Source organism: Melospiza georgiana, chromosome 6, assembly GCF_028018845.1.
Source record: "Melospiza georgiana isolate bMelGeo1 chromosome 6, bMelGeo1.pri, whole genome shotgun sequence".
NCBI lineage: Eukaryota > Metazoa > Chordata > Aves > Passeriformes > Passerellidae > Melospiza > Melospiza georgiana.
This window is the reverse complement of record NC_080435.1, coordinates 54,341,459-54,368,047: the sequence shown is the minus strand read 5'-3', so window position 1 is coordinate 54,368,047 and position 26,589 is coordinate 54,341,459. Positions and strand designations below refer to the sequence as shown.

Sequence of the window (26,589 nt, the reverse complement as noted above, 5' to 3'; positions counted from 1 at the left end):
TAATCCTGAAAAATATATGTATTGTCCTTTAAAAAGACTAACTTGTAGATATAACTTTTTAAATAGTATCAAAAGGTTGTTTATGTCAGACATTTCTTGAAACTTTTGAACATAACTGCAGTGTTAACTTTTGAAATGGTTTGCTGGGGTACATCCCACAGTAAATGTAATATAATTAGCCTCCACCCCAACCCTACAGATATGTAAGGAAGCCAGTACAATCCACTAGATTGGTGACATCCTTTCTTCTAGTCACTTTAAATTTAATAAAATCAGCTAGGTTTCTGACATAATCCCAGAAAGAAAATCTAAATATGATGAATTTGGTTTATGGTGGGTATTTACAAAATAATCAAAATATGAAACTGCTCACTTTTAAGTCTACTCACAAAAGATATTTTACTGTTTTCACTTGTAAGGAAGACTTGATCTTGAGAAACCATGTACAAAATATGTCCATTTAAGCAGACAACAGACAACAAGCATGCTGGAAATATAAGATGGCATGAGCCCATATTCCTCATTTTCAGCAAGAAACACGACCAACAATAACTATTTGACAAACTAAATTCATTTTAACTCTACATACATGCCAAATGCCAAAATACAGCTTCCAGAGTAAAGCTTGTTTCTTACTGCAGTTAAATAGCAGCATTCCTGGGAGATAAGCTGGATTCAAAGAAACAAACAGGGATTAAATCAACACACAGATACTATTACTTGCTTCTGTTTTCTTAGCTGACTGAATCTGAAGAAACTGTCAACTATCAGAGACTGCCTTTACACATTTAAAGAAATTAGCATCTCTAATGTTAATTTAGTGTTCATTCTCTGTTCACATTCCCAAATATATTATTGTACTAGAAGCACACACACAACCTTCAGCCCTCAAGCTTGCCCTTTCAGCATGGCCTCTTATTATTAAGCATGTTAATTGTCTAGCACAAAAATCCCCATGTATAGGGTCATCTCATGCCTGATGACTATAAAACACTTCCCACAGAATCCTCTGGAAGTAATTCCTGTATCACTGAGAGCATCTGCAATTCTGGCTCTAATCCTCATAACGAAGTGCCCAATTTAAATCCCGGAAGATGACGACAACAAATATCTCAGCAAATCCAAGTCACAAAAAGGGCACCTTTCTCTGGTCAGACATTTTTTTTGGTAATTTTCAAAGGAACCACACTTCCTTCTATATCCTACTGTCAGAGAGGAAAATGTTTCACTAAATCAAACGCTGCAAAGACTTTATTACCTCGAGAACACCTGAAGCTGACTCTGACTCAGGGTAACTGCTACAACCAGTTCTATTTTGAAGTCAAACAGGAATCTTTTTAGAGTGAACAAGGTGTCTCTGGCTGGTACTTGGGTACAACAAATACATTTTAGACAGTATGTTTGTCATGCTTTTGCTTGAAGGAAAATCAGAGTTAACATCGAAAATAAATGTTTTTCTAAACTTTGGTCAAGGTAAATACTGTGTTCTTGTAAAACAATTAGAAATACTTTAGAAATGTGAAATATTATGAAGGCTGAATTAAGAGAAAGCCTGTGGCTACCCACTTTATTGCCATGATGATGGAATTGGTCCATTTTTACAACAGTTGTGTCATACTGAACAACACCCTGGAGGAATACTGACTACAAAAATGTTAATTTAACTAGACCTAGCATGCTTGTCCCCATCAATATCTGCAACTCTGCTCTTCAACACCAAATATACTTTTCTTTGTACACAGAGTACACTTTGCTTATTCATGAATTTACCCAGATTTCTGTATTTGTTACTCCTCTTATAAAAACTTTATTTTACAAGTATTTGTACACTAAATTGAGTTTTAAAATAATCATGAGCTATGCAACTGGAGAGATGCTATCAATCCCAGAGTAAATTCAATTGCACGTCTGCCAGAGAAGTCAAACAGAAGAGATGAAAGAGTAACTGCACAAGCCCACATTTCAAGAGAAACAGAAGCTGCATTAAATGGACTCAGAACTGAATACAAGGCTACAGTATTTCCCCAAATTCCCAATTAAATAAGAGACATATGTAGGTATGTGTATATACACAAAAAGATACACACAGAGAGAGATATGTGTACTGTATGAGCAGCACATGAGTGAGAGGTTTCTGACATGAGCATGGCAAGTTCTGCACAAACACAGGAAGCAGCAGTTGTCCTTATATCCCTTAAATGTCTGTACAGTGTATTTTGTTCTGTGTCAAAAACATTCAGAATTGACTCCTGCATATTTAATTTCAAATTATCTATGTGACTCCTCTGTTGTCAAACACAGACCTTTTAAAAGAATCCATTTCCATTAAAAAGGCAGTACTAACCATATCATAGGAATCTGGCAAACAATTCATGAAGCTATTTCACAGGACCTTTGGGGGGTAACTTTATACTCTTTTTTAGTTATATATAGCAGCAAGTAAAGAGAAACTATGCTCAAATTGCTGTTAGAATTTCTGATTACTGGAACTGTCCAGCTCCATCATCATCCGTCAGAAACACGAAGGCTGCCAAACTTTAACTGCAACGTGATGCAGAAGTGATACTGCATTGGTGAGCGAGTTTCAGGAATGGACAATTTAAATTCCCTGCCTTTACCCACATGCTTCTCCATTATGTGAAATGTCTACCTAAATGGAACTGCAAGAGTTCTCCATAGCTGTTCTAATTTCATGGGAAAGGTCCTCCTAAACCATGTGGTCACAAAAATAATTGCGCAAGTGACTTGCAAGGTCTTCTGCTCAGCCTCACCAGATGGATCAGCTTTCTCTCTGCTGCCAGTAAATGCTGAATGTGTAACTTCCAATTGTATCTGTAATCCTAGGGTTATAACATCCTCTATCATGTTTCGCTGAAGCTCTGGAATTCACACTCAATTAAAATAAAGCTATTTTCCAAAAGAGTTTTAAATCAACAGTGCATTCTAAAAGGTGTTGCTTTCCGTTTTGTTGGGCTTTTCTTTTTTTTAATCAAAATGCTAAGCTGTCTAAAACCTCAACAGTTCTTCTTTAGCTTCCAATGCACACCCTTTGTGCATAAGTTTCCTATTTATGTGATGAGCAAATGCAAAACTGGAAGTGAAAGAGACAATTACTTTCAGAGCAGTTGTTGTTAAACCTTCTGTCAAGCACAACACAGCTAAAAATGAATTTTAACTGTTTTAGTTTTTTGTATTTTTATGTGTAAACTTGAAAGCATGCTATATGAATGACACTGGCTTATAATTTTGCTGTTCAGAGCAAACTATAAAAACAGACTTTTGCTTTTTCCTAGCCAGTTTTCTTTTCTGAGTTTGTATTCTGACTTCATGACAAGTATCTTGAGTACTGATATTACTTTTACATCATACCCACTAATGGAAATCATTAACACAAGGAAAAAAAAAAAAAAGCACCATCATTGATTTAGCCACCTTCAAAAGCCACACAAGAGTATTACACTAGGTGATACCACCTTGGCCATTAAAATGTGCTTCAATATGCTTAGAACACAGAATTCAATCAAGTGTCAAGAAGTTTCCTTATTCTGATTACATTCAACTGCTATGCAGATCTACAAATCTGGCATCTTGTTACTTAGAAATATCAGAAAGACCAAAGCTAAGTAAGTAAGGTTTTAAAGTGTCCTTCTAATCAATCTCTGCTCTAAAGATACAATTAGTTATCAATTAAATCAATTATGTATTTTTGCTAGAATAACCTGTTTCTAACCAATGCTTTCCTTATTCTGGAGGTGCAGAAATCCGGGCAAGACCTAAGTCTATGAATCCCCTCGGACCACAGCCCGGCAGGTGACCTACACTGCATAAATCCGGTCACTGTGTACAAAGCCCAAAGCAGACCTGTCCTAGCCTCGCCCTCCCGCAGCAGTTCCGCCCTGGCACGGCGCAGCCCCGGCGCCGGGGGAGCGCAGACAAAGCGCCGCACGCCCGGAGCCGCAGGCCGGAGCCTCCCCAGCCCTCTCTGCCCGCTCCCTCCCAGGGCGGCGCCCGCCGCAGCACCGGGGGGAGCCGGCACAGGAAACGGGGACAAAGCCGAGCCGATGCCCATCCCCAGGCACGTACCCCTGCCCGCAGCCGAGCGCCGAGCGCAAGTGACAAAACGCCCAAAAAAAGCCTCCCCCAAAAGCCACCCCGCCCTGGGCGCGCAAAGGACGGGGCCGGCTGTCAGCGGCGGCGCTGCGGGGGGACCGGGCGGCCCGCGCAGCCTTTTGTTGTTTGCGCAGCGGCGGATGAGAAGGGAGAGGAGCTGAACACCCCACGCACCCACACCCAAACACACCCGCCCCGGGTCCCGGCCCGCCGGCCCCGGCCCGGCCCGGCCGGCTGCCCCCGCTCACCGCTCGGTGCTGCAGCTCGGGCGATGTGCGCAGCGCTCGCTGGGGCGGCGGGGGCCGCGCAGCCCGGGGCGGGGAGGCGGCCGGAGGAGGATGTCAGCGATGGGCGGGCGAAAGGGAGGAAGGAAAAGGGTTTTTGGGGGGGAGAGAGGACCGGAGAGAGGGAGGCGAGGCGTGAAAGAAGCGAGTCAGCACCACGGCGGACCCAGTGCTTCCCGCAAGGCGCTGGCAGGGCCGCGGTGGTCGGCGCCGGCAGAGCGGGCGCTGACAGCTGCCGGCAGCCGCCACCACCGCCCCGGCTGCTGCTGCTGCGGCTGCGGCCGCCGCCCCTGTCCCGCCCCGCGCTCCCCTCCCTCCTTCCCTCCCGCCCCGCCTGACATGGCGGCGCCCCCCCTTCTCCCACAAGCGCCCGCGCGCCCTTCTCCCCCACCGCCCCCCCTCATGGCGTCACCCTCCGCGGCAGCGGGCGGCGCCGGCGGGATGCTCTGAGGGAGCTCGGGGCTCCAGGTGCATCCCCGAGGCTGCCGGTGCGGGCCGCGCTAAACCCTGCTGAGATTCGCCTCGTCCGCCTCGAGTGGATGTCAGCGGAGAGCAGATCCCGGCGGTTCCTCAGGGCGCCCTCGGTGACACTGGGGCGGCTTCGCTCCAAGGGGGCTCCACTGCTGATGCTCCTGGCGCTGGTTTGACCTTCTGTGGTGGAAAGAAGTTCAGGGTTATGGCATCGTGAAACTGATGTCCCCATCTCAGTTGGATGCCTCTGGGAAAATCTTCTGCTCCCTTTAAAAAGGACATGGAGGTGCTGGAGTGTATCCAGCAAAGGGCAGCAAGGCTCGTGAAAGGTCTAGAAAACATATCTTAGGAGGAATGGCCGAGGGACCTGAGTTGGTTTGGTTTCAAGAAGAGGAGGCTCAGGAGGAACCTCATCACTCCCCGGAATAGGTTGCCCAGGAAGGTGGTGGAGCCGCCACCCCAGAGGTGCTCAAGAGGCACCGGGATGTGGCACTGGGCAGTGTGGTTCAGTGGTCATGGGGTTACAGGGGCAGTGTGGGTTGATGATTCGACTGCATAATCTTGAAGGTCTCTTCCAACCATGACTTCATGAAATGTGCTTGAAAATCTCCGCAGTGTGCAGCAGCTCATGGAGCAAGTCACAGAGAAATCGGCTGAAGGACATGTTGAAGGTTGGGCCCCCACACAGAGCTCAGTGTGTGTTGCTAATATATTTCAGTGCCCTTGTCTTTGTTCTGCATGGAAGTAAGTGAAAAATCCCTGCTCATACACAGTTTTACACATGAAAAGTAAGACTTTCATGAGAACACAGTGACACTTGTCACAAGAACTATTTCTTTGCAGCTTCCAATTTCATTCCCACTCTCGCTAGAGAGGAACAGCCACTGTATTTTCTTTGTGTTATATTTCACTAGGTAGAAGTTAAGTCCAGAAAGGAAAGATGGAAGGAATTGAGGTATAAGATAGGAAAAAAAATATGAAAAAGAACAGTTTAAAAAACAAAACAAAACCAATCACAACAAAAACCTCAAAAAACTAAATACCCAAAACATTAAATATAGCAAAGCAGTAAAATGTACATTGTAAATCATCTGGGATTAGTGACAACCTATTGTTATATTGTGATGTTATATTGATTATCACCTGGGCTCCACATAGAATAGAATAGCATTGTTCAGTTGGAGGGCACCTGCAATGGTCATTTAGTCCCTGCAGTATGTAGAGGGTATGAATCATAACCTAATAGAAGAACAGAGGTATAGTGGTAAATCAAAATATGCAGCCTCACCTAAGTGGCAATATTTAAAATATTCAGGGAAAGCAGAGCTTAAGTATGTTTGCCCTCATATACAATGCTGAGCAAGTCTACAGAAGAGCAGATGTGAGAACGAGAGTTGGGTGACAAAGCAACGCTCCTAAGAATAAGCAGGAAGTTGGAAGAGGAATCAGAACTAATGTTGTTGTCAAAGAGGCAGAGGAACAGGAAGAGTGACAGAAGCCCACAAGAAACAAAGCAGAGTTAGGGGAGAATGGATAGTCTTCAGACTGTAAATACAGAGAATCATTGCTGGATTTGAAAAGTTGAGGAAAATAAAGTATACTTACTGAATTCCACTCTCAGGTTGATATCTTACACAGCTGAATCTGTCCAGCAAAACCCAGTTTTGATACAAATATTTCCATGCAGCAGTTTCTTGAGTTATTCATCTCCATTTACAACTTTTCTCTGGCAATTTTATATTAATGGTTTAATTAACAACATTCTAGTTTTGACAGGCAATACAACCTAATTATAACAATGTGAAATATCTCTTTGCACAGTAATATGAAAGGGGAAAAAAGATTGAAGGGCATTCCTTTACACAAACTACATTTTAAAGAGTTATGCCAATTGGTACACAGGTTCAGAGTATTCTCATGAATATGCAAGAGATTTAATTAAAAATAGAACATGCTCTAATTACATAATTATGCAAGAGAACTGATTCAAAGGAACCACTCCTGCCTTTTGAATAAACAATATTCATTGCTTTCTTCCTATCACACATTTGCTTTAAAAGATTTCCTGCAATTAGCTGCTTACCCCAGGGATGTGAGCATCTCTGAACAAAGCAACTACTCCAGCTATGACCCTGATTCATAATATGCTGGCTAATCAAGTATTTGCATCCTGGCAATTTCCCACATAAACAGCACACACTATAAGCTCCCTCCTGCAGGAAGGCTGATTAGCTCAATGGAGCTATGGTGCAGTGTTACTCCTCTCTGTTTATGGCACACAGCAGAAGTTAGACACAGGACAGATTTGGTGAAGATGATTTTTCCTCAAGCTACTGCCTGACCTGAAATATCCAAAGAGTTCCTCTTCATTTGGATCTTGTTTTTCCTGTCTCATCTAATGAGAATTATCCAAGTTCATCTAGCAGTTAAAACTATTCACTGCCCACATTTCCATTTTCTCTTCAGGAACTAGTTGTACTGCATGCCCTGATATTTTGATAAAATTATCGAGACATGCTGTCTCTAGTATAATGCACAATCACAGAATCAATTAGGTTGGAAAAGACCTCTGAGATCATCAGGTCCAACCTATGGCCTAACATCACCATGGCACTAAGTGCCATGTCCAGTCTTTGCTTAAACACCTCCAAGCATGGTGGCTCCTATGATCCTTTGCCTATCACCAGCAAGGTCACCATGCTTTTCTGCAGACTTCTGAGTGCACACCAAAACATAACCCCATAACACATTGTTTACAGTGCTGGATTCTTTAGTCCCAATATACCAATTTCCCTCTTTCCCTGGAAGAGAGAGGGAGGTTTGTAATTCACAGTGGGAGAGCAAAAAGCAAACAGTTCAACTAATGCAGCACAAAGCTCAGTGGTTTTTGAAGTGCAACAGTGTGAGAAATACACACAGCAAACTGAGGTCAGCTTAACTGACATCCACAAATGGGGCAAGCCTCTAAAGAAATTCAGGTTCACTTCATTTAAGAAGTGTGAGTCATTTTATTTTACCACTTGTGATGGGCTGACGCTGGCCAAATGCCACCAGCACACTATTGTACTAAAAAAAAAATATCCTTCTTGGATATATATCTTAGAGAATCTACCAAAAGAGAATTTTATTTTTTTTTCAATCTAATCTTATAGTCTATAAAATCTATGACTTCATTTCAGAAATATGGCCACGATAAAGTACTATATTGGAGTAATTTCAACTGCTGCTAAAGTGCTGTTTAAAAGCATCCTGGCAATAATAAATATTGAAAGGCCAGATTCAGCAACCTATCTGGTTTTTCATCACAACCACTTGACACTTGCATATGTTTTAGTTTGTATTTCCTAAAAGAACATCCTTTATGGAAAAGAGGAAACATAAAAACCAGACTCAGAAGTGTCAAGTACCCAGTCCTAGGCACAATTTTAGCCCAGCTCTTTTGTTCATATGTGCAATTACTGCATGCAGAGCTACCTTTTTGTCAGGGAGTTCAGGCACTTTGGGGTAAAAGGACTGTGTTTTGCTTTGCTTGACTCATTGTCAAATGCCTGAACTTACCATTGGGAACCCACTGTCAGGCAAGGCATTAATTCTAAGTAAAATAAACACTGATCATGATCCTGCTTCCCAAGTCAATAAGCTTTATTTACATGCAAGTGAATTCTCCTTTTTCAGAGTCACAAGGATTTCTAGGAAGCTCTAACAAATGGAAGCCAGTTTGCTTTTCCCTGCTGTTTTCTCTCCACAGAGAAATAACAAGGAAATAAAGCATGCAGTGTTAATTCAAATCTTAACACCTAATTTCTGTTATATTTTTAAAACAGAGCAGGATACTTGCACTGGACATTTTGTTAACAAGATCTTTTTTTAACTCTCAGTTATTACAGAGTTGTGCTGCTGCTAAGGAACATAACATACTGAATGAAAGGTTTAAGCAGCCCATTCAATTAGCTTTAAAACAATTATGTTTTGAAAAACAGACTTCTAAACCTCAGGTAATGCAGTTAAAATAATCACTGGAAAGCTAGAGAATTTGCATGTCAATATTAATGTGAACATAGAGGAAAATACTAGAAAGTTTCAGCAACACAGCTATATTTATATATCCCAAGTTCCACTGTTATCTTCAAAGTAGAAAGTGATCAAGGAGCTAAGGATTCCACCCTTTGACAAGTTCTAATACTCTGTGCTATATGAGTTTACAGACACTGTCAGTATTCTCCAAGATCCTGCTTTAAACATCAAAGTTCTGAACAGGTTAAGGATTCACAGAGGAGAGCTTGTGATGATGATTAGACTTTTATTTTTACTCCTTGCATTCAAGGAATTCGTTGCCACCTCTACGAGGGAATGTTTACACCACCACACTCACTATGCTCCAGCAGCAATTTCTGCTCTGCCTGATATCATATCTCTAATTCCATTGAAAGATGAAGTGACTTTCTTCCTCACTTGTTTCCATGTTCCACACTCAGCTGATGGTTGACTACCAGCATCTTTCAGGCTTGGAAATATTCCCTTCTCCATATTCACTCTGCATGACTTTTAGTGCTTATGCATGAAGAAAGATAACATCCTATTTAGGTTCCTCCTTTCCTTCCTCCATACTTTCACTTCTCAGTGAGTTTATTCTCCCCTGGGGTTCCAGTTGCTTATTCAAGGTTATGAGGATTATTAATCTCTGCATATGAGTCACAGGAAGTTACATTTATTTCTGTATTCACCTTCCTCAGCCACTGAACCATTGCAGAAGTGTATTTGGTCCTCCAGAGGAAATAAAAAACATGCTGTGGCTGGAATATCACACAACTAGACATTCAGTCTGTGTTACAGTACTTCCTGTTCACCCTCCTATATCCTTACTTCCCAACTATGACTCAGCTCCCTTTTTTACCTTTATATTGGGATAAAGCCTAGTATTGATGGGGAAAAAGTTTATTCCACAAACACAACAAACAGACTCTTCCAAACACAACATCATGTGTCTTTGTTCAAACCCAGGAACATGTAGGAAGAGCAGGGGAAGAAAAGGATCACCTTTACAGATTTCTAAGTGTCTGCTTTCTTACTGCTTCCATTATCCCCTTCCCTTTCTTAGAACACCAGCTCTTTATTACCTCTATGGTTTGTCAGCATTCCTTTAGAGATCTGCTAATTCATCTGGTTTGCCTGCCAGATTACTTGCTATTAGATTAGGTGAGAGTCTTTCCTTGGTTATTTCAGTAGCCATTTTAGGATCCTCAGCAAAGGAGACTTACAGATAACCTTTTTTCATTAAATCCTCCAGAGTTTCATTATGAAAAACACTTTTTCCTAAAACAACCAACCTGTGAGGGCTGTAATTTCAGTGACACACCAGTGTAAACCTGGGATGGTTTCTTTAAGCAGTATGAGATTTTTCTTATTTTGAGAAGTGAATCTTAGAAAATGTAGGAAAAGCACTATTTTTTTTTTCTAATCAACATCAGGAAGAGGCACAGACTAGAATATAAACTTGCCTCAGCACCAGGATAACTGGTGCTTCCTCACACAGATATAGGAGATCTATTCTCTTTATTCTCACTGAGGTTCCTACATACATTTAGAGAAAAAGGAAGCTGTGATTTTTCAGATGCTGCCTTTTATTAAAGCTTATGCATAAGCTAATCACAAGAAATGCTAATGCCAGTATATGGCTGTATGCGACCTTTTCCAAGTAGAAATTTGCACCTACTGATGAAAGAAAGACAACTAAATCTCTGAAGTCTAAAAGCCATTACAGATGAACACCTAATCTGGTCTTTTTCTAAATGTAATTATCAAAGTCCATTGAAAACCAAGCAGGCTCTTGCCCTTCCTGCCCAAGAACATCACTCCTTCACTGTGCATTCTCAAGGGTAATATATACATACAGATATTATGCCAAATTGTGTTATTTTTTTTTCCTGACTCTTTTCCCTGGCTACTGATTGTCCTCATTTCTCTATATGTTTGCATTTCTAAGGAAATCCTCACAGATAGGACTTCTTTTTTATATGTTTAATTAAATTATTGTATAAAAAGAAGATTCTTTCCTACTTAACTCTCTTAGCTGGTTCTTCCTCCACTCACCTGTGTAGCAGATTCTGCACACCTTTCTCCCCTCATGACCATCAATTTGCTTGGCTAAACAAACTGAACTCTTAATCTCTTCTAAAGAGATTCTGCATCTCCCTGATTATTCAGTTTGCCCTTCTCTGCTCTGTTTGCTTCATCTTCCTTGAGCCTAAAGAGCTGCAATTGTTTGTGCCATGGTCACTACCCAAAATGTTTGTTCCCAAGTCAGATTTACCAGTAAACCTCCCTTACATTTAATGTATTCCTTTTCTGCACATGGCACAGTATTTGCCAAAATTTTATACCCCTTTCTTCTGTTAAATGCTTTTCTCTCTTCCTTAGCTAATGCTCTATATGGAATTATACCAAATTCACTTGGCATTCAAGGTCGATTGGAATTTCTTATTTTTTATGGGAGGCCATTGTACATCCACTTTTCATTGTTGGAGTTTGTCTTAAGTTTGTGTTAAGAGGGTATTTCAGGGGCAGTACCCAGCTGCACTATACTGGGGATTTCATGGTAATACAGTTTGCCCCAAGGGAAAGGGAAATGGAAATGCTTCTGCTGTGTGACAATGGTTTCTGTCATTTCTGTGCCAATGACCAATTATGTCTGTACAGAAAATGGCTTCTCTGAATGTGCCCGTGGCAAGATGGATGGTAGACAGGACCTGGGGCTGAGAAGGGCAGAGTCACTCTAAAAATCAATAGCAAACAGAACTGTCTGTGCTGGATATTTTGTTCCTCACGCTGTCTCCTGGGAAACAGAGCAGATGCAGGATAAGGATAGATGATCTCCCTCCATGGGGCCCATCTCTAACCCAGCCTACCCACACTCAGAGTGCCCCCTGCATTTAGGGGATGTGGAAGGAGGCCTGAGAAAGCAGCCTTGTAGGTGTCTATTCATGAAGAAAGCAATTCCTCCTGCACCTGTGTAGATGTTTTTTATTCACCAGTATAGGTATAAAAAACCCAGTGAGGGGATGCTATTAGTTTGACAAGTTTGGCAGACACTGCTGCATCACATCATGTTCTGAAGGTTTTCCTTGTGCCAAAGACTAGATTTAATTTAGGTAATTTATGCAGCAACTGGCTAAGAAGGCAGTTACCTCATTGGTATGTAGGTCATTACAGATATTCTGAGGCTACAATTTTGCTTTAGAGGACAATTATAAAAAGGAATTTAAAGCAGGACTCCTTGGCCTTTGACTTTGGTGGTCAGCTGGGCATAGGAAAATTCACAGAGTGGAGCTTGTAGTCATTTCTTTGAAGGAAAAAATCCATGCTGCCATGGTTATCTATGACAGCATTGTCACCTAAAACACCTGGACTGTTGGAGGTGTTTTGATTACAGAGAGCAGTTCACTCTGCCACACCAATTAACTACAGCCTCCTGGGAAAGTCCTGGGGAATTGCTGAAACATGCCATATGCATGGCATTTAGATTTTGAATCCATGTATTTTAACATAAGATTATTCCTTAATGTCTAAAATAATTATTTTAATGAAAGCTCAAAATGAAACATATTGAAATTGTTGAATATATTGAAATTGTTTCAAAGACATATATAGTGCAGTTTTTTATCAAAGTTTACCTATTGAAGATAATGGGGCTGCAAACAGGAACTGACACATGCCTCACTTAAAACTAAGACAAAGCTGGGAACAACTGATAAATATAAATTAGCCATGAAAGTGAAATGCACTGCCTACACAGAGTTACACCTCATATTACATGCTGAAGGGCCACAAAGTACACCATCACCATATGTTTGAAAGCTGCCATGACTCACACAGAGGAGGCTGATGAGTAACAGTATCTTCCTTCCCCAGTGTATAGCACTGACCAGAAATCTCCCCTGTAAATGGTTCCATCGTGGGCAGCAGCTGAACGTGCCCCCCATCCTTGTAATTAACTACAGAACTGTAAAATGGTGCTGCCAGGTTTACTGTGCACCAATGCAGAAAGCACTCTAAATTCCTTTAAAGGATGGTTCACACATTTGTCATTTCCCATCCCACTCATTTTGCAGCCAAAAGAGGCTGGAATGCTGTGTTAACCATCTTTTTAATTAATTTAACTTCTTTTCTATCTCTTTTTAGTTATGAATTCTGAATGAATATTCATACGAACACTCATATGAATTTGGTTATGAATTTTTGGTTATGAATTTTTGGTTATGAGTTCTGTCAGGTAGTGCCCAAAACCAAAGTCCATATTGTAAACAAGTGAGATTGCTTTTCTAATTTACGTGTAAACATATAGTAGCTATAAATACTGAAATGACATTGTTAATTACATACAAACATTGAGTGCTAGGTGGCTGTTTGATAATACCTATAAATTATAGACTCAAGTCAGTAAGTAATAAGCTGCTTTGTTCCTTTTAGAGAAACTGTGAACCTCATGATTTAAAAGCCTGAGAAAAATGTTCCTGAGATGGAGAAGTGCTCTGCACAGTGGCAGCTCTTCAGCCACCTTGTCCCTGTTTTACTCAGTCCTGTGGAGCTCAGATTTAGGGCTGAGATACCCTGGTAACTCAGATATGCCCATCAAGCCCTCAGGTGTCCCCCTGAATAGAGCCCTTTTTGCCCAGCAGCAAAAAGGGGAGAGGCAGCAAACAAAATTAATTTTGAGCATCTCTTGTCAATTCAAGTTGCTCTATAATATCCTATGGCAGAACTGATTTTTTTTCTTTGAAGTGAGCTGGATTTCTTCCTTGGCACAAATTGGCACCTGTGGCTATTTACTCATATGTCAGCTTAGTATTTTGTTCTGTTTTCCATGATGGAATTTTTCATGAGGCCTGAGGAAACTGGAGGTTTTCCAGACATGACAGTAAAAGTGAGATGCTATTTTGGTAAATGTGAAAAGAAGATTGATAAATTCAGAAGACATTTTCTTACATACTCATTGGAACTTAGTTTCCATTTTGTCTTCCATTCTTATAAAATTTTGAACAAATCAGTGTTTTCTCCTAAGTATTTATTGTAGAGTTACTAAGGTCAGAACTGACTGGACTTGGTTTGTTGCAGAATATTTATGCTGTGTCATACCAGCTATTTTCTATATGACACTCCAGGGTAATACAACCACTTGGAAAGCAATCAAGGCAGTGAGACTCTTTTGAAATTTGAAATTCATGGCTTTTGTCTTCTTAAATAGCCTTAACTACAAAGTCTGTTTTGCAAAACAACACATACCCCCTCTGCTCTCTCTCAAGAATTTAGACTTTTAATTATTTGAGTCATTCCAGGAATAGCTTTTCTGGAACCCTTTAAAAACAGCCAGTGTATGCTACACCCCAATCATGATTTTTCCATGGCAAGGATTTCTTACAATTTGTCAACAGGAAGTTCTTTTACAATGAGATATGAATAGTGACCTGAATTTCTTACGATTCTGAAACTTGTGTTTTGCCTGTTAATGTGTTTTGGCTCAGCTGATGGAAGTATCACAGCCAAGTCTGCAGCTGAATCATATCAGTGGGTTCTTTGGAGGCAGCAGTGTGAGCAGAGCACTGCTGAGTGCCAGAAAGCCTGGACTGGCAGGGAGGCTGCTGGAAACTCATCCCACACATGGTCCATCACAGTGGCTTCAGGGCTGCTCTGGCTTGGGCTGGTGCTCGTTGCCTCCTGGCAGCGTCAGGAGATGCATACAGACATTTTTGCTGCCTCCTGCTGTCTCAAGCAGTCACAACACACCTGGAACCACCCTAAGGATGAGACCTGTAAGCAAAATCACTGTGCCTTTCCCTGCAAAATATTAGAAACTCAATTAAATGGGTGTTTGGTTTGAACCATAAGCCAAAACTACAAGCCAGTGAATGGAATGGACCATGTCTTCTAGAGCTGATTTTGACTCTAGATAAGTCACTACATAGTGATACTTCTTCTGAGTAAGAACAGACTTGAAAAGGGATCATGTAATTTTTTGCCTTTACTATTTCTAGCCCCATGTACTACTCTTGCACTTCCACAGCATCTGCTGTTTGAATATATAACTCAAGTAAATCTCACTATACTTGGGTAAATCTTAATCCATTAATGCATGCAAAGCCAAGGCACAAAGAAGTGATTTATATAATTGTGAATACTAATGAGTATGTGCTTCAAGATGATTACATTCCATGCACTTATAAACTCTTCTCCAGACATAAACTGTTAAGAAATGAAATGAGCTTTGCTTCCCTTACTAGTTTGTTTTTTTTTTAGAAATAAACTTGAATATTCAATTATGGGTTTATTATTCTGTGAATCAGTTTACAGTGATCAGTGGATATAATTTTTAGTATGAAAATGTTATTTGTGCATATTACAGTTCCAGGCATACATTATCCTTTCATGAAAACATTTCAATCTTCCAGTCTTTATGCAAAAGATTGGCCCGTGGGCTCTGCACAGGATGTAAATTAAGTTCTTGTTTGGCTAAATCTGATTACCCTGTAGGGTACCAATCTTGCTTAGTGACAGTGGAAGCTAAAAATTGCAAAGCAGGACAGTCCACTTGAAATGGGGCCAGGAAGGGTCAGTTTCTAAACAGCAAATCTGAAGTTTGAACTAGATTTTAATAGCATGCATAAGAATTTTCAGTTAAACATAGAAGCTGTCTCCTCCAGAGCTGCTATCATTGCTTTTAAATATCATAATGAAATTGAGAAAAGCTCTTCCCTTTTTTAAGTCCAAGTCTTTATTAATCATATGTAAAGATGCTGCAATCACTTTAACCCAGCCTTTAGTCAGTCTGCAGCTTAATTCCCATTTGACACTTCCTTTCTCCTCTCATATTCTATCAAAATTAATGGTCCAACAGAGAAATTCAGAAAATAGCAAAACCACCTCAAGTCAATACAAACTAAACCTATTTGAATATTATCAAAATAATGTTGCTTTACTGTGGACTTACTAAGCATATGAGAGAGACTAAAAAGGCACATGCTGACACTACTGAATATGAACTACTGCTGTTCCTTCTGACAGGATTAGCTAAATACTTAAATGATAAGAACACTCCCCTGTATTTTTCCTATATTCAGAAGATGTGCACAGAAAAGTCACTCTTTGATCTGTTTCACTAGCTTCAGTTACTGTAGCAGGCTTTTGTGTACATAAAAAATTTATTTTTAGTAGTCTTTGGCATCTCCTTAGCTTTCCTTTGATGTCTAAAGGTTTTATGATCAATAATATCTAAAAGCAGCTGGTGTTATTGCAATTGCTCTGAGTCAAGGATAAAACCCAACAAAAGTAATGCAACATTGGTGAAAATGATACAGCTCTTGGCTGTTCAGAAAATGTAATTATCTCAGTAAATGCATGTGGTTTTTAGTAATGAGATTCAAAATTTCAGACAGATTAATTTTAATAACATCTTTTCACAGTGGTTCTATTAGATATTTTAAATCTATTTAAATCAGACCTCAACACTTACCTAATAGATAAATACCTCACTCCCTCAATAGGTTTTAGATGAAGGGACTCAGCACTCCACACAGAATCCTAATGAATTTGAAGGGGGAAAAGGATAAAACCAGGGCTGGAGATAGCCTGGGCCAACACGCCAGTGTCCGAGGGATGGTGTGCTGGGGAGCTCCTTTCATCTGTTGTCTCATGGAGACTGGGGATGGATTTCCATGTGGCAGCAGTGACACTAGGGATATTGATGTGTTGGAAACCCCAGAAGTGCCTGAGAATGATCAAATGGAAGGTGGTCCTGCTTGACTGACCCAATGTCCTTCTGTGACAAGATGACCTGCAGAGAGGATGAGGGGAAGGGATGTTTCCTTCTAGACTTCAGTAAAGCTTGTTTTACAGTGTTTTCCACAGTATTCCCCTGGAGAAACTGGCTGCTCATGGCTTGGATGGGTGCACTCTTCTATGTTAAACTGTCTGGATGTCTGAGTCCAGAGTGCTGGTGGATGGTGCTGCATCCATTTAGCACCCAGTCACAAGCAGCGTTCCCTAGGGAGCAGTGTGGGGCCAGTTCTGTTCAGTATCTTTATCAATGACCAGGATGAGGGATCCAGGACCCCTCAGTCTGCAGAAGACACCAAGCTGGGCAGGAGTGTGATCTGCTGGAAGGCAGGAGGGCTCTGGACAGGCTGGATTGATGGGCCAAGGCCAATGGTGTGAGGGTCAACATGGTCCTGTCAACAGTGTCAGACCATGAGGTAAGAGTGTGCCCAGGTGGCCAAGAAGGCCAAAGCCATCCTGGCCAGTGTCAGCAGTGGTGTGGCCAGCAGGAGCAGGGCAGTGACCATTCCCCTGTACTCTGCACTGGTCACAGCCATCCTGGCCTGTGTCAGCAGTGGTGTGGCCAGCAGGAGCAGGACAGTGACCATTCCCCTCAGCTGCTGTGTGCAGTTCTGGGCCCCCCAGTTCAGGAAGGACAGGGAGGTCACTGCTGGAGTGTTCCTGCTCTCTGCAACCACCCCAGAGGGGGTTCTGGAGAGGTGAGAGTCACTCTCCCAAGCCACAAGCAACAGGAGAGGAAATGGCTGGAAGCTCCACCAGGGGAAGTTGAGACAGTAGGAATAATTTCTTCCCCAGAAGGGTTGTCAGGCAGCTGAACAGGCTGCTCAGGGAGATGGTTGAGTCATTGTCCCTGGAGGTATTTAAAAGACAAAGCAGCTCACAGCTTAATCCTAGCATGGTCCAGTGTATGCTGATACTGGTTTTGGGTGACAAACATTAAAATTGCATGTTCAGAAAACAGTTTTAACTGTGAATTCACAGAAGCACGATCGAAACCTTCCATTTGAATTCCCACAGCTCCCCCATGCCAAATAACACATATCTGCATGATGAGGCACATTAACTCATCTGACATTGAACAGTTTTTTTTCCTTGGATTAGTTTGAGTAGTGAATCAATTTCCTGATCTGGTTCAGCAGGCAGACACAAAAATGTCTGTGCTAATGGAAGTGAGCAGCTCAGAAAATGAAAATGCTTTTGATTGACCTCTACCCATTTAAAGCATATGTGAAACTACCTTAGGGATGTTCTACACAGGCTGTCAGAACATATGGCCATTAACCACCAGTCCACTGGGGCTCTGGTCTCTCCCATTCTGGGATATTTTCTTGTATTATCCAATTATTGTTTTACATCAGAACTACCTATTAAAGTGTGAATTCACATAGTGGTCAAAGCTTACATACTGTAAGATATGATTTACTGTAAAGCCCTGAAGAATTATATGACATACCCACTATAGTCTATTTCAAAAACTTATTTTCCTAAACATGGTATTTTGTAAATTTTTAATATATACCCTTTACAGTAACTGATGCAGTGTAACATTCACAAATATTTTCAAAGTTTTGGTTATTATCTCAGCAAACACCATTAATCACTGTTTTCATTTACTAATAATATGTAAAAACACAATTCAGTGGCCACTTTAGCCTGATAATATCATAATTGTATTAAAAACACTGATCTGCTACTGTATCAGTAATTTATTTCATTTTGCAGAAAATTATTGTAGCTGATGTGGACAAAGCCTTTTTTGCTCCAGCTGAAAAAAGTCTGTGAACAAATCATGTCATGTTTGGATATGAAAAATAGGTCAATGGCTACTGAGATGATGCTTCCAAAAGCAGAACCTTCCCTACAGCCCAGATTTAGGAAAACACTTCATCTGACAGCACACGTTCTTTTTAACAGAATCCTCTTAGTAGGTACTGGATTGAAAAAAGTAATTTAACTGTATAAATGGACAGAGAGAAGATAGTGAGGAATGAGACTTCTTTTAATTTAAAAATTGCATAATACTTCAGGATTTCACTTGAACCAAGCTCCTCTCAATTGCTGTTACCTACCTGGAGGCCACAAAAACAACCCTCAGACAAGTTATTTTCAGTGCTTTGGAGAAGCTGGTGAGAAGAGCACATTTTTTGGAAGAGATGAACCAGGAGAAAGCAGTGCATGCTTGTAGTAATGTCATTCTTCATGCAGGAGTTACCAGTTTTGTCTTCTACCAAGATTAAATGATGGGTAGTAAATTTGTTAAATTGCTCAGCAATTAAAACATTTACCAATTATGGATCAGAGGAGCTCTTGTCCAAGGGAGGCACATTTCTCTTAATTAAAAAAAAGAAAATCTAAGAAGATTCTATTGCATAACACTTTATATGAAATCATATCTTAAATCTTTATCAAAAATAGCAGATAATCACACTGAAGAGAGGATTATTCTAAACTGATTGTATATATACTCTCAATTCAAACTTGTTTCTTCATCCCTATTGTATTACTTATGGGTAGTTACTGCCCCAGACAGGCAACTGCTGCAAAATGATGAATTTTTGTTTTTATATATCAATATTATTAGTGGAGATATCATTCTGAGACCAGACTTCAGGTGCAGCACACAATCTCATATTATTTAGCAGCCATAACTCTATAGTAAAAACAGGACACTCATTACCCATTCCATCTGACATGAACAAGGAACAGTGTTTAAATGTTTTCTTCATTGTGTGGAGAAATATTTTAGATATTCCTGGAATAAAGGGTAAAGGAAATCTACATACTAATTATCAATTAAGACCAGTGTTGACTTTTATTTACATAGTTTAACAAACAAATTCAAGTAAATATTGCATCAATCATTCAGATTTTGAACATTACTAAAAACCACAATTTTAGAACATGTAGTGTTGCATTCTTCATGGAGCTGTGATTACTGTTCTACATTTTTCTTTCTCCGACGAAGCCACCTCAGAGCTCTCATCAGTGCAACTTGTCCCATGAGGAATGTGATCCTAAAGTTATGTTTATACCAATCTCTAGGATTCCAAAGCCAAGAAAATCATCAGCACACAGAACAAGAACAGGAAAAAAATACACAATTATATTAAAATATCCTTTGGCATTGCCAAATTGTGTTCTTTGTGGAAACCCTTTTCCTGCCTACTAAGAGTTAAATAACCTATGAAAAAGTCTATGTGTATATCCACATTCAGGAGCAGACTGCACATGGATTACATGGCTGCAACTGCATTTGAAATCAGGTGAGATACAATAGTTAAACCCATGTCTCATGTTTCAGAAGTAAAGCAGATCACCAAGCTATCTGGACTACCTGCCAGTGCTGTGCTTCAGGTAAAATTTCTTTGTGTGTGGATAAAGGTGCCTGTGTTAAAAAGGGCAGAGTTGGTCTCATACAAGGGTGGCAAAAAATAAAATCAAATCACACTTCAAAGGCTAATTGTATAACCCAACATTACCCTTCTACTGCAGTATCTTTTAAAGATAATGCCTTTAATATTGTCAGTCTTTATATCTTTAAATATTTTTTTCTTCATCATGCACAGCTTCTGGAACCAATTAAAATTATTCACAGTACAGTCTGCATCAGCCCTTTTTAACCTCTGCAAACTTACTTCAAGTTCTTTGCCCCTGTTACAAATTAAAATAATATAAAATTCTTTTTCTAGTTTCTAACAAGAATCTCACTTCCATGTTGTAAAATGCTCACAAGAAGCAATAGGATACATAGAATTCTGTAACTAGAACACTAGGATTTAGGTCTTCTCCTGAGATGTCTGGGGCAAACCTTGCATGCACAGATCTAACATAAGCCTCAGATAGCAGCCTCTCAGTGAGGACAGCAGCCAAATTCACACTGACAGGCAGCACTGAGCTACCCCTTCAATTGTCATGTTAAATAAAAGTATCATGCCAGCATTGCAACTGTTTCTTTTCCCCTTTCACGTTTAATTTTCTATATCCTTCTTGAATTTTTTTCCAAAACTAAACTCTATTTCCAGTCTAAGTACCCTGAATTAAATATTCAAGGCATCTATGCACAGTCATTGCTTCAATTTTAACTACATTTTAGAAGTTCCAACACTTCAGCTGCCAGTTTTCAGGCCAGCTGGCAATACTGCAAAAGAACATACAGCTAAATGCATAAACAGATTTTTATAAATATGACCCCTCAAAATCAGACTGCCTGTAAAAAGCTCTGCTGTTTTCAGGGCTGTGCAGTTCCACTTTGAAACTACAACAATGCAGCCAACACAACCTGATTTACCAAGTCAGTAGCAAGGAAAGTCATGTATAAGTACAAAGCCTGAATTTTCTTCCCCTGAAAATGGGATACTATCCTAAAGTCACTACAACAATGGCAACTGGAAACCAGTTCTAAGATAAACTATTTGCATTCCCACTTATCAATTATAGGCAATGTATTGACAATCCTTTCACTAAAAACAATTTCTTATTTTGCATCTTTTCATGCTTTTGTTTTATGGTGAGGTTTCCCCCTGACCCTCCATGGGCAAATTAAGATGTGTAGGTTTAAATATTTGTGAGTTAAATTGTTCTTACAGGATTTTTAGTGTTTAATGGTTTATGGACAATATACAAAGAAACTTAAGCCACCACTGGTTACAGATCAGCTGCAGTGATGGCAGAACTCTCACTAGCATTATGCCATAAGAAACCCAGTCACACCTGATATTTGAGCCCAATAATCTCCCAATCCAGTACAGAGAGGAAACTGCAGTTGTGCTTTCACATTCAGTGGTCAGCATTCCTGGATTAAGTGCTGTCTTCCTTCACCTTCCCATTCCTCCCTCACTTCTAGCCCTTTTTCAAGTGTGCACAGCTACCTGCAGGGGTATGGGAGTTTGCAAGTCATTTTTCACCCCTTTCAGATCCCCAGTCCAGTTTATTGAGTTGTTGTACACACAGTAACACTGAAACAAGGCAGGAGATGCTCTGAAGAGTTGGATGTGGGTTCACCAAGATGTAGCTGAGGTTCTACCCAGGACTGGTGATCAATTTATGCCTTGTCAAACTCAAAAGCTGATCACTTTTTTACTAGACACTGGCAAAATAACAGACCCAGGATTATTAAATATTACTCCCATTAAATGATTTTCCTTCGAGATAAATCACATTTACTTGTCCTTATTTAACAGTCAGCTAGAATCTGTTATACAGAACTTTCAAGTGGTCTATTTGCATATTTATCAGTTTCAATTAGCAGCATGAAAAGACCTGTGCCCTAAGATAATAAAATGTGCCTGATCTTGTCTCTTTGAATTTCAGACTTGAGCTTATCTTTCCGCTAAAACAACAATAAGCAGCAGCAGAACTCAAATGATAATGCAGATTTGTCAAATGCTAATAACAGCATTAAAAAATAATTTTCCAAAATTACAGGGGTTTGTGCTGTTTAACCAATTACAGAAAAACCATTCAAATTTTAAACTTCATCTTACATCTTTCACTTAAACTGTAACGTATAATGGTCAACATAAACACCTTCTACATACCTGTTATACTGCAAATTCTTTTTTAAATTTTTACTTAGAAAGTCCTTGTAAAAGTCAGCCATTTCTTCTGCACTCAGTGTTGCTTTTTGACCTGAAAATAGGTTTTGGTGTAACAAAGTCAAGGCAATTCTTTCGACCAAAACACTGGGTTCAGATGTTAGGTCTAACTCCTTGCTCCTACAAGCTTTCTGTGTAAACCTAAACAAGTTAATGCCTTTAACTTTTAACCTTTTAAAACTTATCTAGAGAGCACAGCAGATTAAAAATACTGATCATCTTGAAGCTGGCATAGTTCTTAAACTCCTATTACTTGTGCAAGTAATAAAGTTTATCAGCTCTTAGGGAAGCAGCGAGCCACTATGAAAATGTGCATAGATCTAGGAGTATCTATCCTTCAAATAAAATAATTTCTCACAGGTCTAAAGCATAAAAGTACCAATAAGAGCATTTAGTAACCTAATTTCCCCCCCTAAAGCAAGTCCATAAATATCAAAAGAACACTATCCACAACTGACATGGTATTTTCAGATGTAATTCTTTTTCTATTTCTGTTAATAAATTCCAAGTAACTTCAGGCAAAAAGTTTATGTTCTGAGATATGAGACTTCCAAACAATCTAGTAGGCAATTATTTTGAGAACAAAAGATGATTTTGAATATGTCACTCATAACCAGAATATAAAAGGTCCAGGAAGACCTGTGGCTACAGCACAAGATGTCTAATCCTGAGAACCAGAAAATATTCTCAGCTCTACCAGACAATTCCTACACAACCCTTCTGGCACAGAATGTCCCTAAAATGACAGTCAAATCTCAGTGCCCCAGGGAACATGGATATGATAAGGGAAATGGAATTGCAATATTCAACTTGCTATGCTTCCAAAATGCATTTTAAAGCTTTTGAGATTGACCACAGAAATGTAAATTATTGATTGGTTCTATTAGTCATTATTAAAAAAACTAATATACCACAATGTATTAACATACTATGGGACAAATTAACTATAAAACCATTTGAAAACTGCCAGGTTAATACTTACAGTTAATTTGTTTCTTCATACTGGTATCAGAAAACTGATTAATTACATAGGAAAGTAAGTTCTGTTCCAACTGTTTGTGTATATTTTTATTTGTACAAGCATTCACAGCTGTATTATAGAATAGCTCACCAAAGGCATGCAGTTGATATATTTTTAATGGAAGTATGTGGTCACTCTCTTTTACTTCTAGAGTATAAAAGCAAAACAAAAACCCCAACAAAACAATGTAAAGCAATGTAAAAGAAGTGGGTTTGAAACAACATAAATCTTAATTAAAATTACTTCTCAAGCAGTGATCACCAGAACACAAACAGAAAAGAAAAATAATGGTCTGTGACACACAGAACGTCAGAGCAGATGCTTCACTGAACTCAAACAGATCATTATTCTGTGAACAAAGTGTTCAACCTCATACTACAATGCCCAATTCACCATTATTATGAAGGCATTTTGTTTTCATTTTCACACAATGAATTAGAGGGACAACTATTTTACAGCTACTGTACCCAGGCAGAGACAGGCAGATAGCAGCTGCCTTACCCTGCCTCAAGGAAAAATATTGTATTCACTGGACACACCATGGACCTGGAGCCCAAGACTGTGAATTTATCCACCATCCATAACATGCACTTGAGGCAAATGCTCTGTGTGTTTATCTCAGGCAGCTCACTGGCCTAGGAGGTGTGAAAGTAAAAAGTCCCTTCCTCCTCCTCAGGCTACACAATTATTGCATTACTGGGCTAGGATTTCAGCACATTCCCTCTGGCTGCAGGGAAGGAATTAGGGGGAGAACAGTGCAAGAGATGATCTGACCCCCACATGCACATCTCTGAAAAGCTCCTTGTCTCTTATTATCACACTCCTGAAAACAGCTCTAAATCCTACCCCTAAGATTTACTTGTGACAGAACACAAAGAGCATAAACTAACCAAATTCAAAGTTAAGCAGAATGCATCCTAAGTTATTAACAAAGATCTCACTAACCTGATTCATCTCTCATTTCCAGACCCTTGGCTTTCAGTCTTGAATAAATAAATTCTTCTTTTTCCTAAAACATGTTTTTCCACATTAGAATGGGATGTAGTCAGTCCTTGAAGCTAACCATTGGTTTTAATTACATAGCAATGTGGTGTTCAACACCCTTTGAAATAACTAGCAATACTTGTTATACTTGCAAGTGTCAACTAAACATCTTTCTTAGTCTAGCGAGTTACTCTGGTCACTTAGATCCTGCTACCTGCATGCATCAATTAATTCATGCAAGTGTCCTACTGATACTCATAAAACTGATTTGTGGAGTAATGCTACAGCCAAACTTTAGTGCTGACTGACAGGAGTCAAACTTTCAGTTTATAAAACAAACTATGAAATGTGCTGTACTGTATAACTGAGATTTTGAGCATAGAGGAAAACATGCAGCCTAAAAAATTAAAATGATTTAGACACAGTAATAATTTGTGTGTGAGTTTTACAGACTTAAAAACAGTTCTGTGGAATTAAAAAACACCAAGCTTCATTTTTTTCTGGGATTTTTGCAAGTTTTGAGAGGATATGATGTTCAACATCATAAACAATGGTGAATTACTGAACTGTTACTGTTCTTGCAAAAATGCCACATTGGCTGGGAGATGCTAAAATCAGGAAAGATGGACTCACTTTAGCCTTGCTGGGATGTGCTGTCAGTAAAATGGGACATATCATTTACCCTCATTTAGTCTTGGTAATTACACCAAATTTCTCTCACTTATGACAAGAGGAAAACCAGCCATGAAATAATTTTCAACAGCTGCTCTAGCCACAGATCCAGCATGTCGGGCAGCTACAACTTTATACTTTCAGTGCAAGACAGGTAAAAGGCAAATACTCTATGCCACTAGGCAGCAATAAAACACGTGGGATGTTTAGTTTTGTGCATCATTTAAATAAATGAAGGACAAAACCATCATTTCCCCGTGACCCTGAGGGCGTTAACAGCGGGCAGAAGCGTGCCCCGGGTTCCGGGCAGGCAGGGCAGCAGCAGCAGCAGCAGCATTGGCCGCGGGCCCGGCGGGCTCACCTGGCGGAAGGCGCGGTTGTGCCGTGCCCAGAAGCGCTGGTTGCTGGCCTGCGCCTCCTGGCGCGCCTCCCGCAGGCGCCGCTCCAGCGCCGACTCCTCGGGGGGCACGTAGAAGATGACGGGGCGCAGGTTGGAGTGCTTGTCCGGGGGCCCGATCCAGTCACTGTGCGAGTGTGGAGGGGGACGGAAACCCAGGCCCTGCAAACACAGACACAGCGCGTCACCAGCACCGCTGCGGAGCTGCTGAAGGACCTCGCAATTTGGAATAAATTCCCAAACGCCACGAAGCCTTAAAGTATAGCAAGTTCAGAAATAAAGCACATTTATTTACTGTGACCAGTTGGTTTTTTAAAAAATTTTTTGTTGTTTGTTTTCATTTTTCTACCACTGATTTCACGGAGAACCAGCAAGCGTATCCAAGTTTTTTGCGGCGCTGATCTCTGCCCTCTGGCGACCAGTGCCAGCACGCGAGGGAACAGTGAAGCTGTGGCAGGGGAAGTTTAGGCTGGATATTACAGGTTCTTCACCCAGAGGGCTGAGGGTCACTGGAACAGACTCCCCAAGGATGGGCTCACGGCCCCAAGCGCGACAAGCTCAAGGAGCTTTTGGGCAAATCTATCAATGGTGCGATTCTTAGGGCTGTTCTGTGCAGGGCTACGAATAGGATTTCGGTGTTCCTTGTGGTGGCCTAGAAATTAATATTTTATAATTCTGCGATTCTAAGTTTTCCCCAGCCCGGCGTTCTTCCCGCATCCCTGTGCCCACACACAGGCGTGTGCCTGCCCCAGCCGGGTTCGGAACACCTGCGGTTAGCCCACAGTCCGGACCTCAGCGCCCCTCCAACACCCAACACCGGGGGCCTCGGCAAACTCATCAAAAACCAGAAGCCGCGGGGATCGCGGTTTGCTGCCGGCTGCCCCCGCCCCGCCGGCGTTACCGGGGGGCAGCCGGAGCGCTCCCCGCTCAGGGCTCCGCGGAGCCGGCGGCCCCCGAGGCTTCCCCCGCGGCCCCCGCAGGAGCCGCCGCCGCGCCCCGCCGGGTTTACCACGCTGTCCGGCCGCTCCCCGCGCTCCGCCGCGCGGCCGCTGCCGGAGGAGGCGGAGGAGGACGCAGAGGCGAGGGGGTGGCGGCGGTAACAGCCACCGGCCCGCAGCACCCGGGCGGCCGCCATGGCCCGGCGCTTTACGGCGCTGCCGTGCGGGGGCTGCGGGCGGGGCGGGGCGGGGCCAGGTCGGGGCCGGGCCCGGGCCCGCCTCGGCCTCCGCC

The 26,589-nt window shown here is 41.1% G+C and overlaps 2 protein-coding genes across 5 annotated transcripts in view; both read right to left on the bottom strand.

Annotated features, from left to right (window-relative positions):
• KLC1 (kinesin light chain 1) overlaps positions 1 to 4,672 on the bottom strand; it is a 46,963-nt gene extending 42,291 nt beyond the window's left edge. For all 4 annotated transcript variants that reach the window (XM_058027069.1, XM_058027068.1, XM_058027070.1 and 1 more), the window contains exon 1: positions 4,359 to 4,672. The gene's annotated coding sequence lies outside the window, so the exon portion shown is untranslated. The remainder of the gene's footprint in view (positions 1 to 4,358) is intronic.
• A 14,770-nt stretch (positions 4,673 to 19,442) lies between these two features.
• Positions 19,443 to 26,495, bottom strand: LOC131085076 (cytochrome c oxidase assembly factor 8). The gene is made up of 5 exons (XM_058026884.1): positions 26,369 to 26,495; positions 25,324 to 25,521; positions 24,252 to 24,315; positions 22,229 to 22,319; positions 19,443 to 19,729 (listed from the first exon to the last, which is right to left on the bottom strand). The coding sequence occupies exons 1-5, from the start codon at positions 26,492 to 26,494 to the stop codon at positions 19,624 to 19,626; spliced, it is 585 nt and encodes a 194-aa protein (XP_057882867.1). The 5' UTR covers position 26,495; the 3' UTR covers positions 19,443 to 19,623.
• Positions 26,496 to 26,589: the final 94 nt, after the last annotated feature.